At 54.8% G+C, this 14418-nt stretch overlaps 2 protein-coding genes across 4 annotated transcripts; one reads left to right on the forward strand and one right to left on the reverse strand.

The window, feature by feature from the left end:
• The first annotated feature begins 109 nt into the window (after window positions 1–109).
• On the forward strand, window positions 110–8463 carry PLTP (phospholipid transfer protein). Its single transcript, XM_010978612.3, has 16 exons — window positions 110–205; window positions 802–912; window positions 1000–1099; window positions 1769–1897; window positions 2187–2342; window positions 3343–3406; window positions 3504–3567; window positions 4361–4452; window positions 5505–5681; window positions 5764–5823; window positions 5975–6139; window positions 6236–6303; window positions 7383–7425; window positions 7508–7571; window positions 7657–7733; window positions 8127–8463. Exons 2-16 carry the CDS (start codon window positions 813–815, stop codon window positions 8256–8258), a joined length of 1491 nt encoding a protein of 496 aa, XP_010976914.2. The 5' UTR covers window positions 110–205; window positions 802–812; the 3' UTR covers window positions 8259–8463.
• Window positions 8380–14372, reverse strand: CTSA (cathepsin A). Of its 3 annotated transcripts, none has more exons than XM_010978614.3 (15): window positions 14243–14372; window positions 13851–14038; window positions 13576–13687; window positions 13296–13346; window positions 13118–13204; window positions 12720–12875; window positions 12295–12386; window positions 11785–11869; window positions 11143–11234; window positions 10984–11062; window positions 10761–10900; window positions 10092–10167; window positions 9351–9440; window positions 9072–9176; window positions 8380–8833 (listed from the first exon to the last, which is right to left on the reverse strand). In XM_010978614.3, the coding sequence occupies exons 1-15, from the start codon at window positions 14294–14296 to the stop codon at window positions 8750–8752; spliced, it is 1491 nt and encodes a 496-aa protein (XP_010976916.1). In that variant the 5' UTR covers window positions 14297–14372; the 3' UTR covers window positions 8380–8749. The 3 variants fall into 3 exon arrangements, with proteins under 3 accessions (XP_010976916.1, XP_010976917.1, XP_010976918.1); XM_010978615.3 differs by having other exon boundaries at window positions 8380–8846; XM_010978616.3 differs by having other exon boundaries at window positions 14208–14295.
• Window positions 14373–14418: the final 46 nt, after the last annotated feature.

Consider the following 14418-nt stretch of genomic DNA (forward strand, 5'->3'; position numbering starts at 1 on the left):
TCCGCCCTCTCTGCTGCCAGCGTCCCGCCCCATCCCTTCCCAACTCCCGAGGGAGGAGGGGAGAGCGAGAGAGAGGGGGGGTCGGGGAGGCCCAGCTTTATAAAGGCGGCAGGAACAGCGCTGCCCCGCCAGACCCCGCCGCCCGGATCCCCTGCGCTGCCCGCCGCCCCCACGTGACCGAGCCGACCACCAGCTCCACCGCAGAGTAAGTTGGGGCGCGTCCCTATCTACCCTCCAGACCCTCGCGCAGCCGCATGTTCTACTGAACCCGGGGTGGGGAAGAGATGCCCTGAAAGAGAGCGCTGAGATGGGGGGCACCAGATAAAATCCCGATGACAGAGATTTAGGACCTGGTGGAGCCGGCTGCACCCTCTATTCCCCCGGCGCGGGGCCTAGGAGACCGCAAGCCACCCCCCAGGAATGCGCGTGCAGCAGTTCCCATGGTAACGTGCAAGCCGCGCCCTCCCTCCGCCGAAGGAAAGGGGAGGTTGTTGTTGGGGGTGGGGGGTGTTGGTCCCCTGGAGGTCCATACTCGTCACGTGGCGGTTGCACGAGGAAACCGAGGATATTCCCTCCCTCTCCTTCGTGCCCCAAATCCTTTGGGACCCAGAGGTCACGTCACATGGCCTCTCTGAGCCTCAGTTTTCGCATTTGCCAAATAGAGGCAATGTTACTGGTTCTAAGTTCCCCGAACAGCTATCTCAAGGGTAATGATAGGGGCCAGCCCCCTATTCTGCTTGGATATCCGAGGAGTGGGTTTTAGCGGCCCAGTTGACTCCCGCGACCCCACTCCACCCCCAGGCCCACTCGCCATGGCCCTCTTCGGGGCTCTCGTCCTAGCGCTGCTGGCAGGCGCTCACGCCGAGCTCCCCGGCTGTAAGATCCGCATCACCTCTAAGGCTCTGGATCTGGGTAAGGCGCGGGGGCGGGCGAGGGCCTGTGTGGGTGGAGTCGCCCCAGCCGTCAGTGCAGGATCTAAGGGTCTCACTGATACTTCAGTGAAGCAGGAGGGGCTGCGCTTTCTGGAGCAAGAGCTGGAGACCATCACCATTCCGGACCTGCGGGGCAGAGAGGGCCACTTCTTCTACAACATCTCTGAGTACGTGGGGGCGGGGCCTGGGAGGGGCGGGGCTTAGGAAATACTACTGAGTCTCGGGAGACTGGATGCCCATGTGGAATGGGGGCGTGTCCAAATCGACGAGGCAGGATTTAAACAGAATAAAGCCGGAAAAGATAAAGGCCAAGCCTGCCTTCACAGGCGGGACCAAGACAATGGGCGTGGCCTAGAAGATGTGGGTGGGACCAAAAAAAGCAAAGCCAAACCTGTGGAATTGAGGCGTGGCCAAAGAGCGACAGAGAGGCGGGGTCAAGAAACTTGACAATGGATGAGAGTGGGGTTGTCCGGCACCGGGGTGGAGCTAATGCCAGAGGTCCGAGGAACAGGAGATAAAGGCCTGTGGTTTAGGATCCTGGGGACAGGGTCTGGCATTCCCAGGCTCGGGTAGGGAGGGGAGTGCAATGAGACTTCTAAGAGATTGGGTGAAGCTGACTTTTAACACCTGGGTCAGGAGAAGCTAATCTCTGAGCCACCCAAGTCCAACTTTTAGCCACACAAGTACAGGCTGGGCACATGAGGGGCAATGGAAGAATTCATTCCACACCACCTCAGTTTCCTCAACCTGGTCTGGAGGAGAAGGGAATTAATTTACTGTGACTGGTTGGGGTCCCCTTTTCTTGGTCCTGCATCTGACCTTGAGGCCTCCCGCAGCGTGAAGGTCACGGAGCTGCAGCTGACATCCTCAGAGCTCCATTTCCAGCCAGAACAAGAGCTGATGCTACAAATCAACAATGCCTCCTTGGGGCTGCGCTTCCAGAGACAGCTTCTCTACTGGTTCTTGTGAGGACCTGGTACTGCCGGGAGAGGGTGGATTAGGAGGGCTGAGGGTGCTGTGGAGCTGTGGGCAATCCTATAGCCTTTCTGAGCCTCAGTTTCTTCATCTGTACAATAGAGACATTCATACCCACTTCATAAGAGTTGATGGGATTTGGTAGAATGTCTGGTAAATTGTTCCAAAGTGAAGCCTTATTAACAGGGGTCATGATGTAGCGGAGTGAGGAGGGGGGCAGTGACAACTTAATTAAGCTCCCAGCTGGAATGAACATTAACACCCCTACCCCTGCCGCAGCTATGATGGGGGCTACATAAACACCTCCGCCGAGGGCATGTCCATCCACACGGCTCTGCAGCTCTCCCGGGATCCCACTGGCCGGATCAAAGTGTCCAATGTCTCCTGCCAGGCCTCTGTCTCCAGAATGCATGCAGTCTTTGGGGGAACCTTCAAGTAAGCCCCATCCCCAACCCCAGTGCTCCCCACTTGAGCCCCACAGCCCCTTTGCCTAGTGCAATGCAAAATGCACAAGCTTGGGAGTCAGACTAGCTGAGTCCAAATCTCAGCACCACCACTTCCTGGCTGTGTGACCTTGGACAAGTCACTGAAGCTCTAAGATGGGGATGGTAATAGAACCTATTTTATAAGATGTTGGTTGTGAGGAGTGTTTGTGTTAATCTAGGTAAAAATATTTAGGAAAGTACCTCGCATATAATACGCAACTAGCCACTTAAGATAAGAATAATTGTGAGGACTAGTGTTTACAGTGGGCATGCACTGGGTTCTCAGTAATTCGTAGCTCTTACTACAACTAATAAAAATAGTCACATAGTTCTAGGTTTAGGGCTGAGAAGGGGACTTTGTGCTGGTTCTGGAAAAGGGTAGGGGAGAGAAGATGGTGGATTTATTATCTGGTGTTGGTACACTGTCAATTATTTTATTTATTTAGCGAACAAAGTGTATGCCAGGCCCTGAGGACTCAGAAAGGAGCTTAAAGCCTGGCTGGAGGGACAAAACATTTGTCGTCAGGGCTTTGAAAAAGGGACCAGGAAAGTACTCTGGGGAGTTCAAAGAAGAGTAATCTGGCAGGACTGCCTGAAAGAGGAAGCATCTGTGCCCAGACAGGGGGAAATACAGGGTAGGAGCATTGAAGGTGGGAGGGAGGGCATGAATAAGCACATAGAGGTGAGGGCGCTCAGAGTAAGTTTGAGGAACTCTGCTTAGATTAATTTGGTTGGTGTGGGGCAGGGATAGGAAAAGTCTTGAGAATCAGCCTGGAGAAGGGGATTTGAGCCCAAGTCATGGAAAACATCTATTAAAGAGGTAGTAATTTAAGTTGAAATGGAGGTATTTAGCCCCAGCCCCAACCATCTCCAGTCACTGTGATTTCTCCCAGACCTGGGTTGGTGTAGGGACAGGGGATGGGCTCACCTGGCCTCTCCTCTCCTCACAGGAAGGTATATGAATTCCTCTCCACATTTATCACCTCAGGAATGCGCTTCCTCCTCAACCAGCAGGTATGGGCCGAGGCAGGTTGGGGGCGAGCTGCTGGGGCCAGCGGGGGTGGGCATGCCCTCTCTTTGGAAGACCTTGACTCTGGCCCCCACCTACCAGATCTGCTCCGTGCTCTACCACGCAGGGACAGTGCTTCTCAACTCCCTTCTGAACACGGTGCCTGGTGAGTTGGCACCGCTGCGGGGCTGGGAGGTCTGGGCCCTGGCCCTGGAGCTGGAGTAGGGGTGGGGAGGAGGCCGGGTGAGCGCTGTCACGTAGCACCAGAGTTGGCCCCTTCCAAGCCCTGCCATGCAACAGCCCTGGGTTCAAATGTGGCCTCTGCCACCAATTTCCTGTATGTCTGGAAGTAAGTACTCCTCTTACTTCCTTGGTTTCCTTGCTTGGCTGATGCCACTTCCACTGGGGTTGCTCTGAGTGTTAACTAAGGGCGTGGTTGTCAAGATCCTTAATATGTGATTGCTGTTGGGGCCTCATTTGGGTTCATCACCTGGCACTTAATAGGTGCTCAATTAAGGTGAATTCTCTTGTCTGTGTTCATCACCTGGTACTCAGTAGGTAATTAATGTGGGTTCCCTTTTCTTAAGCTGTGAGCTAGATCGTCACTCCGCATACATAGGGCACAGGATGGGAAAGAGAAGGCAGGGGAAACCAATGAAAGAAGGGACTCCCTTGCCATCTTGTTTAGTGACTTGATGAGATCTCTGTAGTAGTAGTAGTAGTAGTAGTAGTAGTAACAACAATGACAACAACAACAATAATAATAGCTAACATTGTTGAGCACTTATGGCACACGAGGCACTAAGTGCTTTCCACAGAAAACCACTTTGATCATCATAACAACCCTGTGAAGGGAGTATTATAATCACCATTTTATGCACAAGCAACTGAGGCCCAGAGAGCTTAAGAACCTTGCCCAGCATCACACAGCTTTGAGTGACTCGAGCCCCTCCCTGCAGTGCGCAGAGCTGTGGACAAGCTGGTCGGCATTGACTACTCCCTCCTGAAGGACCCTGTGGCCTCCACCAGCAACCTGGACATGGACTTCCGGGTGAGCTGCCCAGCTGGTGTGTGTAACCAGAACCCCCTTCTCCCCGAGGTTGCTGGTTTTAGTCCCCTAAAGCAAAGCTCTGATGCAGCCAATCCATTGCTGGGGATGCTCTGGCTCCCCGTTGCCTACAAGATTAGGCTCAACTCCTGGGTGTGGTATTTGAGCCTTAGTTAAATCTTGTCTGGCCCCGAATCTCTAACTTCATCCTGTTCCTCTGCAGCTACTCTTTTCCAAACATGCCCTTCACTTCCTACCTCAGGGCCTTTGCTCATGCACTGTCTTCCCCTATCTCCCCTGAAGGAATTAAATATTCAGCTCTATGCACATAATCTTATTTCATCTTTTCACAACCCCATAAGTCTGGTACTGACGTTATGCTCATTTTAGGGATGTGGAGACCTGCTCGGGGAGGTGATGTCACTTGTCCAAGGCTGCACAGCTAGTTATGTGGCCATTACCATTGCTCCTCCCAGTGGACTGGAGCAGTTTCAGAGCACAGACTCTGGAGCTAGAATACCTGAAGGTCAGCTCTGCCACTCTCTAGCTGTGTGATCTTAAGCCAGTGGCTTAACCTCTCTGTGCCTGTTCCCTAATATGTAAATAGAAATAATACAGTAAGAAGACATACCTCCTGGAGAATTGCGGATTAAAGGAGTTTGTCTAGGTAAGGGGCACGGAAGAATTGCTATGTATACGTAACCACCAGCTACGATCATTGCTGCCATCTAGCTTTCAAGGCCCACTCAAATGCCACCTCCTCCTTGAATCCTTTCCTGAATCTCCTTTCTCCAGTTTGATGGAATTGCTCCTTTCTATGCTTTTTAAGAAAATACCTGGTTGGGGATGGGGTAATAGCTCAATAGCTCAGTGGCAGAGCGCATACTTAACCTGCATAGGGTCTTAGGTTCAATCCCCAGTACCTCCATTAACAACAAAAAGTACCTGTTGAGTCCCCCAAGGATAGCAGCTGGGTCCAAACTGACGCAGGACCTGGAGACGTCTGGGTGCTGGGCCAGTCTGCCTTGCCCCTGACCCTGATCCCCCAACCCCAGGGGGCCTTCTTTCCCCTGGCCGAGGGAAACTGGAGCCTGCCCAACCAGGCGGTGGAGCCCCAGCTGCTAGAGGAAGAGCGGATGGTGTATGTGGCCTTCTCTGAGTTCTTCTTCGACTCTGCCATGGAGAGCTACTTCCGGGCAGGGGCCCTGCAGCTGTTGCTGGTGGGGGACAAGGTATGCCAGGGTCTGTTTGTGGGATGGGAAAGAGGAGGGCCTGGGATGGAGCTCCTGCCTTACCCTCAATTCCCCTGTCCAGGTGCCCCACGATCTGGACATGCTGCTGAGGGCCACCTACTTTGGGAGCATCGTCCTACTGGTGAGTGTTGGCGGGAGGTAGGAACGTGGCCAGTCTTCCTATTTGTGTCTCTGGGCTCCCTGAGGGTAGAGTCTGAGTCACCCCCTCCACCCCGGGGACTCACCAGGGAACAGACCTGGGACTTAACCCGCCCTCCCTGTTCTGTCCCCAGAGCCCAGCAGTGATCGACTCTCCGCTGAAGCTAGAGCTGCGAGTCATAGCGCCACCTCGCTGCACCATCAAGCCCTCTGGCACCACCATCTCCGTCACTGCCAGTGTCACCATCGCCTTGGTCCCACCCAACCAGCCTGAGGTCCAGCTGTCCAGCATGACCATGGTGCGGGCACCAGAGTGGGGACTGCGGAGGGTTGGGGAGAGGTGGGCTGCAGACCCTTTGGGTCAGTAACACCGCCCTCCCCACTTGCCTACACAGGATGCCCGTCTCAGCGCCAAGATGGCACTCCGGGGGAAGGCGCTGCGCACACAGCTGGACCTGCGCAGGTGGGCAGGTGTCTGAAGGTCTAGGGCCAGCCCGTAACCTCTCTGAGCCTCAGTGTCTTCAGGATAATCACAGCTGCCCAACAATCCTGGGGAGCTAAAATTCAGTCCTACCTATAAGCCACTGGAGAGCTGGGGTCTTTGTCAAGGCATAAAAAGTGCTTCATCATAGTATAACTTTTCTGCCTTCTCTCCACCCAGAGGCAGGCAGAGCAGAGATGAGACATGTCCGTAGTCACAGCAAAGCACATGAGAACAGATTTTGGTACAGCTCAGCTTTGTGATCTTAAGACAACTCATTTTACCTTTCTAAGCTTCATTTTCTTCACGTTCTAAATATAGATAATAGCATCTATAGTAGTTTCTCAGGCTGTGCTGTCCAGTGTGGCAGACACATGTGGCTACTTACCTGTCACTAATTATAATTCGGGAGTTCCTCAGGTGCACATTTCTGTGACCACATGGAGCTAGTGGCTATTGTGTGGGCGGTGCAGATACAGAATGTTTTACAGAAAGTTCTATTGGACAGCGTTGTTCTGGGGTTAAATGACATAATGCAGGGTTGTGGTTAAGAGCCTAGATTCGAGAGACAGGTTCTGCAATTTATGAGCTAAGTGACCTCATGCAAATTACTTAGTCTCTCTGGGCCTCATATGCCTCATCTATAAAGTGCAAATCCTAAAAGTGCCTACTTAGGGTTGTTATGAGGCTTAAATCAGGTGGCCTTTTAAAATATTTTAATATTTAACCTTTTTTTTTTTTTAACATGCATAGTATCTGGCAGGGAGTAAGCACTGTAAGTTTTGCTAAAGAAAAACAAACAACACTGGTAAAGCTGCCAGCAGAAGACTGGCATATAGGAAGTGGGCCACGAATAAAAGTAGGTGACTTGGAGAATAGGTGGTCCAAAGAGGGAGAAATGACTCACCCAAGGTTACACACCTGGCAAGTGGTAGAATGCCCTGGAAAGGTGTGTGGGAGGAGCATGTGGGACTGAAACTCTGGAGGGGAGGCCTGGGTGGCCTGGGGAAGGGGGTGCTTGCAGGGCTCCTGCCCACTGGACCCTTCCTTCTCTCCCATAGGTTCCGAATCTACTCGAATCAGTCTGCGCTGGAGTCGCTGGCAGTGAGTTGAGAATGGGGGTTGGGCAGCGGAGGCAGGCCCACCCCCTACTTGCTGCCCTGACTTCAGACCTCCTCCCTCCCAGCTGATCCCGCTGCAGGCCCCTCTGAAGACTATGCTGCAGATTGGGGTGATGCCCATGCTCAATGGTAGGGGTGGGGGATGTGAAGAGGGAGGGGGAAAGGACAGGGGAGCTGGGTGGGTCCAGACTGAGCCGGCTGTTCCCACCCACAGAGCGGACCAGGCGTGGGGTGGAGATTCCACTCCCTGAGGGTATCAACTTTGTGCGTGAGGTGGTGACGAACCACGCGGTGAGTAATGGCGCGATAGGGAAGGAGGGCAGAGCCTGCCCCTCCTCTACAGCTCTCCAGTTGCCCCTTCTCATTTTAATCTTAATCAGACTCCTCCAGCCCCTTTGCACAGGCTGTGTCCTCACCTTGGACCACGCTTCCCTGACTCCACCCCCAATGTCTACTAATCTTTCCGGTCTTAGCTAAGAGCTCACCTCCTCCAGGAAGCCCTCCTTGACCTCTACAGGCTGTGCTCCTGCAGCCTCTATTTCAGTACCCTTCACAGGGAGTTCTAAGAACTGTTTTGCTGTTCTGTCTCTCCCACTTGATTGAGGCCTAGGACTCAGTCTCTATCTCTAAACTCTGGTCTCAGTAACGGAATGAACAGCCTCCCTTCTCTGCCCTCCTGCACAGGGCTTCCTCACCATCGGGGCCGATCTCCACTTTGCCAAAGGGCTGCGAGAGGTGATTGAGAAGAACCAGCTTACTTACACCAGGGACCCCCAGGCATCCAGTGCCCCATCCCCATCCACGGCAGCTGTCTGAGCCCTCATCTGCCACCCTGGCAAGCTGCATTCAGGACTCCAGTGCCTCTCATCCCCTCCCTCACCCCCTCACAGCCTTTAGTGTCCTCTCTAACCCCCCCGAGTGCCACAGAGAAGACGGGTTTTAAGCCTTACCCAATTTAATTCCATAATCACAGTCAGTTCATCAATTACAGTCCTTCCACCCTCCCAGTGGGCTGTCCTGAGCTCTCTTGTGTTCCTAGAATGCAGATCAGTGCGCTGAGAGCAATCTTAAAGCAAAGAAGAGGCCAGGCCCCACCCCAGCCAGGAATAAAGTGCGAATTTCCCCCCAGACCATCTATGTGAGGCCTTGGGGCCACGTCTGGGATGCACAGGGCAATGGAGGTGGGGTGGGAGCAGTTCTGGAAGCCGAGACCTGCCCCACAGGGGCATTCTGCATAGAGAAGACCCCCTAGCAGGAGAGGATGGGGAAGTCTGGACCCGGCAGTGAGGCGCTGGGCCCCGTAGTCATCAGTACGGCTGCTTATTCAGGAAGCGGGAGAACATGGTGAGGGCAGCCTGGGGCTTGTCGGTGGGGACCATGTGTCCGGCGCCCTGAAGAGCAAAGCTTTGCGAGGTTCCCTCCCTGTACAACCCCCGCCCCTGGGCGCTTCCTTCATCCTAAAGGTCACTTTAGCCAGTGACCTTCCTTCTCCCCAGTCCTTCCATTTTCCCCATCCCTCCAGAAAACTCGCCCTTCCAGGGTCCAGATGGTAACCCAACACCAAAGGAGGCCGGAAGGAAAGGACAGGTGGGTCCTGCCCCACCAGTCCTCACCAGGCCCAGGCCCTACCTTGATGGTGAGAAAGGCGATGTGGGAGAATTCCTTCACGAAGCCAGCGATCTGCTCCCCGCTGTCCCCGTAGTTCACTAACCAGGGCCGGCGCTGTACCTCCATCTGCCCCACCAGGAAAGGTTAGCAGCCTGCAACCGCCCCCTCATTTCTGCTCATAGCCACTAGCAAGACCTCCAGGGGCCCGGAACTCCTCCAGGTTCGCCCTCTATCCGCCAGAATCAAGCTGCCCTACCCCCCTGCACCCACCCTACCCTGGGGCCAGGACCTCCGCCTTACCTTCTGGTTGAGGGAATCCACAAACCACTCATCCCCCATGAAATTGCAGGCCATGTCCACATCTCCATTGTAGAGCAGGATCCGGTATTTCTGGAGCAGACCAGGGGGATAAACACAGTGTGGAACAAACCCATACCCCAGCCCTTCCCTGGTTCAAGCCTGACCCCTCAGGAAATTCAAGGGGCCCAGCTAAATAGCATACACCAGCAAATTCTTGTGTTTTCTGACCACTTCCTACATGTCTAGTGCCCTGCTAAACGCTTTACCTATGAAAGTAGTAGATACCATTACTAACCCCATTTTACAGATGGAGAAATCAAATCTCAAGATATGTGAAAACCTTGCCCAGGGTCACGTGGCTAGTAAAGGGACCTGAACCCAGGCCATCTGACCCCAGAGCCCAGGCTCTAACTGTTGTACAGAACCTGGTCCTAACCTAGCTCTGCCAGTGTCTCCCTTGGACAGGGCCCTCTCCTACCCTAGACATCCGTTTGCCCATTTGTAACACAATCTGACTAGCTCTTCTCACCCTCAAGGCTCCTCCAACAGAGCGGCATAAGGCAGGGAGAAAGCCAGGTTCAAATCCTGACCTGGCCAACCACAGGACCCCAGGCACAGGACTTCAGTTCTTGGAGTTTCAGCTTCTCCTGTCCTGAGTGGCACCCTAAAGGTGCCCCTGCCTTGCCAGGCTGCTCAAGTGCCGAGGCTGCTAGTGGACCCAGCTGTGCTGCCCCCACTCACCTGGGAGGTGAACAGCTTGAGGTACTGGGAGGACATGCTGTTGTAGAGACGGCGGTATTGAATATTTACCAGGAAGCTGCAGGTGCACGTGGGCAGGAAGACCAGGTCCAGGTTAGGGGAGAAAGAGAAACAATTGATCAGTGCTCCTTCCTTTTCCCCTCCTATTCCCAAGCTCCAGCCTAAGAGGCCGACAGCTGGGATTCAGTCCCTTCTTGGGCGTGTAACCTCTCTGGGACTTACCTGATGGGGGGCTGGAATTCAGAGGTCCCCAACCCACCCCCATTTAGAACTAGGAATGGTTTGTTACAATGACTGGGATGCAACTGGCATCAGTGTGTAGGGGCTTGTGGCGACCAATCAGAATGGACCTGAGTGGCCCCAGCTGTGTCAGGCGTCACCCTCTTACTTGCAGGGGTAGGGAGTGGGAGAGTCTCTCTTTACTAAACACTGTGGAAGTCGTTGATATTTTAACTAGTATGGCCATTTAAGAATGAAGTGGCTGATTATCAATCAACGTAGGGGGTCAGGGATCTTAACATCCTATTGAACAATTCACTGTCACACCCTGAACGCCCAGCACGCCCCCATTGGGAAGCCCTAGCCAAAGGACCCCTGGGAACCTTGCCGATGCCCACTAGCCCCAGGCCAGGAGTGGCCACAGAAACCCACTTGCACATGTCCCATTGGGGCAGCTGCTCAGGGATGTGGAGGGCCTTCCGCACATAAGGATCGTTGAGGTAGGTGGAGGCGGCTGTGGTGTTGGTGCAGGGAGGGTCCAATCGCACCGTTCTCTCGGAACGCAGGAGTGTCTGGGGAGCACAGACAGAAGGTCAGGATCTTTACGTCCCTACCCTGTCCCTCCCCACCCTGCTGGGAGGAAGGCCTTGAACACCTGATGCCACATCTGCTTGAGTGGCAGGAGGGTGAAGATGTTGCCCAGATCCTGGACCACGACAGTGTCCTTCTCGTACCTGTAAATGAAGTGGAAGATGGAAGCCTGAGCCTCCAGATGGGGCTGGGGTTGGCCCCAGGGGCTCCCAGCAGGGCCTACCTTAGGTGGCTGGGCACCCCCCCAGCACATGGGGCGTAGAGGTTGTAGATGTTGAGGCCAGAGCTGGCCACGATGTGGGACACTTCCTGAAGCTGTAATGACACACCAAGCCACCATGCTTTACAGAAGCCTGTCCTCCCCACGACCTCACCAGCGTGCCCCAAGATTCACTGCTCTCCTACTTGGACTTGTCATTACCCTTCCCCGACTCTTCACAGGTAGGGAAGCTGAGGCTCGGTGGAAGGCATCTGCTAGGCCTGGTCCAACTCCCAGCGCCTCTACTCCCTCTCACTGAGACTGCAGGCAAGTGACATCAACATTCTTGGTCTCAGTTTCCTTATCTGGAGAATGTGGACCATATGATCTCCCCTGAAGGAGAATCCTGATGAAGAAACAATCTACACTGCCACAATTCAGCACAGTCCTGGCACATCCCAAACGTCTGCTAAGTGAGACGTCCTTTCTCCTCAAAGGGGTCACAAGATTTGCCCAGGAAGTGGTGGTGGGAACACAGACATATTCATGTGTCCCAGAGAACGCCCGACTGCTGAAGGGTGCAGGATAGGAAACAACAGGGGATGGGGAACAGGGAGTCCCCAGGGAGGGTGTGTGGTCCCGTTCTCGATGGGGGCAGAACCTCACATTGGTCACGCATTCTGGGTCTTTGTTGTCATAGAAGTTACACTTGTTTTGAGAGCAGCAGTGGGTCTGGAGGGAAGACCAGAGCCTGTAGGAGATGAGTGAAAATTCCTGAGACCCATCTACTCCACCTCCCAGCAGGGCCTGAACCCAAGGGACCTGATCCCAGGAGACAAGGACATATATCCCAGGACATGGTGGTACCTTATCTCCACCTCCCAGCAGGGCCTGATCTCAGGGGACCTGATCCCAGGGGACAGAGACATACCCCAGGGCATGGTAGGTAGGTCCCTAACCCAGCTGCCCTGGTGCCATACTGCAATTCTCCTTAGTCCCTTTAAATTATGATATTTATTCTTTGGCCACTCAGCCCCAAACCCTTCTGGCAACCCCAGCCCCAACCTTCAGCTCATAAACCAGAGTAGAGCCTGGGATATCATGTGCCTGGAGGACAGATTTGAGGTCCCATGACCTGCCCCACCCCAGAGATTGCCCAGCTGTCCCCTCCCATACCTGTTTCCCAGAAGGCCATGGTAGTAGGCGAAATAGACCAGGGAGTTGTCATTCTGCTCATAGGAGGAGAGTCCATTTCCTACAGCCAGGCCCTGTGAAACACTCAGGATGTTCAGCTCAGCTGGATGGTGAGGAGGAAGAGCCTCCCTTGACCTCCACCCAGAGCTTCAGCAATCTGGAAGCTGAAACGCAGGCTGGTTTGTGGGAGTGGTTGGGTGGGGGAGGCCACTCGACATAGTAAAGAAACAGCTGGCAGCCTGACAGGTGAGCTTCCGGTCGTGGGAGGCACACAAGCAGAGGCCAGCTAGTGGCAGGGATGTCATGAAGGAAGACTGGGTAGGATGGGGGAGTTGACCTGTTTGACCTTGCTAACTGCAAGGCTCTGACCTAAGTTGCCTCCCCTCCCTCCTGCAGCCTCACTGCACCTGAAGGTTCATGCTGGGGTCCTGCATGACCAACACAGCCAGGGTGGGGATGTAGATGCCAGCATAGCTTTCTCCTGTCAGGAAAAGCTCATTGTCCTTGTACTCCGGGAAAAGGCGGAAGAAATCTTTAAGGGCTTCAAAATTGCTCTCGGCGACCTGGGGATGGCGGGATGGAGGGAATCAGGAAGCGTTGGTGTTGGTGTCATCATCTCGGAGATTCTTTCTAATTCAGATAATGACACCAACCCACCCTGTTTGTGCAAGAGCTGTTACTTGTCTGAGAGCACACCACAGTAGCATGCAACAGAGCCAAAAATGGACTCCAAGACCATGCTCTTTCTCTCCCTGCACCATGCCAACCAGGGAGGCTAGGGCATGTGGGCAGGCACTGGACTCACCGCTGTGTCATTAGTTGCATAAGACTTGTCATCAGAGTAGGAGAAGCCGACCCCAGCTGGGGACTCAAGGTATAACACATTGGCGATCTAGAGGGGAAGTGAAAACAGGCTGAAGAGGGCACCCCACCCCATCCAAGTGCCCAGACCACCCTCATAAGACCCACAGTGACAGTGATACCAGGTTCCAAGAATAGGGGTTGTACTCCAGGGTGGTACCATCTGGCTGGACCTGCAGAGGAAAGAGATGGCTAAGTCCCAAGGGCCAGGTGGGTGGAGGGAAAAGGCCCCCATGCTGGGTACTTTACAGTCGGGCAAAACCCCTGAAATGCATTGATAGTCGAGCCAATGGTCCAGGTCACAAAGTCCTTTTCTCCCTCTTCCCCGGCCCTTGCTTCGGGAACTGTCCCGTTGTTCCCCCTTACCAGGGGTTACGGAGGCGACAGCGGCTTTCCACTCACCAGGAAGGGGCCGTGCTCCGTGAGGAGGCCGTCTAGGGAGCTACAGCCTGGCCCTCCATTGAGCCAAAGAACCACAGGGCTGCTCTTGGGATCCTTCTGGGACTCCACAAACCTGGGAGGGGAGTCAGGCTAGGGTGGGTGCAGGTGGAGGGGCTCCTTCCAGCCCTCCCTGCTCCCAGGCTCCCTCAGGGGTCTTAAGAACCACCCCCATTTTCTCCCTAAGTGCACATCACAGTGCCCCTCTAAATCGCGCCCTGGGAGGCAGGGCTGCAGACCAGTAGTGGAGGTGCTTGGAGCCGGAGCCTCTGAGGTAGCCGGAGAACTGGCGGAAAGACGGCTGCTTGGCCAGGCCGGGCAGGCAATCGATCTCGTCCTGTTTGGGGGCTGTCTCGCTTCGGGGCGCCCAGGAGAGCAGCAGCAGCAGCAGCAGGAGGAACGGCAGAGACAGCACGGTTCGGAACATCTGCGGCAGGAAACCGGTGCCGGCTGTTTACTGGCTCCGAGGCTGCTTAGCCGCCCCTGGGGAGGAGCTGGCGGCGCAGCCTCGGGGGAAGCCCAGGCCTAACCCCAGCTCCCACCCGCTTAGCCTTCAACGCCGCGCACCGCCCAGGGGCCCCGGGATCCCTTCCAACCTCCGGGATCTCTTCCAGCCTCCGGATTCCCTCACCTCTGCTGCCCTGCGTCCTTGCTCTCCAGGAGGTGCTCGGCGAATGGAAGTCATGTGTATTCCGAGTCACGTGTGATATGGCGTCACGTGACAGTCTTCCTCCCGCCCTTCTGCGGTCTCTGCGGACCCGGCGCAAGGAGGGGGCGGTGGCAGCGGCAGTTCAAGCCGGGTGAAGG

This window comes from Camelus dromedarius, chromosome 18 (genome assembly GCF_036321535.1).
Source record: "Camelus dromedarius isolate mCamDro1 chromosome 18, mCamDro1.pat, whole genome shotgun sequence".
NCBI classification, from domain to species: domain Eukaryota; kingdom Metazoa; phylum Chordata; class Mammalia; order Artiodactyla; family Camelidae; genus Camelus; species Camelus dromedarius.

What these genes read in the sequence shown, in the direction of transcription:
- CTSA (XM_010978614.3), bottom strand. Translation starts at nt 14,296, where the DNA reads ATGACTTCCATTCGCCGAGCACCTCCTGGAGAGCAAGGACGCAGGGCA. An exon ending in ATGCAACTAATGACACAGCG is followed by an intron (nt 12,876 to 13,117) that starts GTGAGTCCAGTG and finishes CGCCATCCCCAG; the next exon opens with GTCGCCGAGAGCAATTTTGA. An exon ending in CCCCAATGGGACATGTGCAA is followed by an intron (nt 10,168 to 10,760) that starts GTGGGTTTCTGT and finishes GTGCACCTGCAG; the next exon opens with CTTCCTGGTAAATATTCAAT.
- PLTP (XM_010978612.3), top strand. Translation starts at nt 813, where the DNA reads ATGGCCCTCTTCGGGGCTCTCGTCCTAGCGCTGCTGGCAGGCGCTCAC. An exon ending in ACACAGCTGGACCTGCGCAG is followed by an intron (nt 6,304 to 7,382) that starts GTGGGCAGGTGT and finishes TCTCTCCCATAG; the next exon opens with GTTCCGAATCTACTCGAATC. An exon ending in GGTGATGCCCATGCTCAATG is followed by an intron (nt 7,572 to 7,656) that starts GTAGGGGTGGGG and finishes TCCCACCCACAG; the next exon opens with AGCGGACCAGGCGTGGGGTG.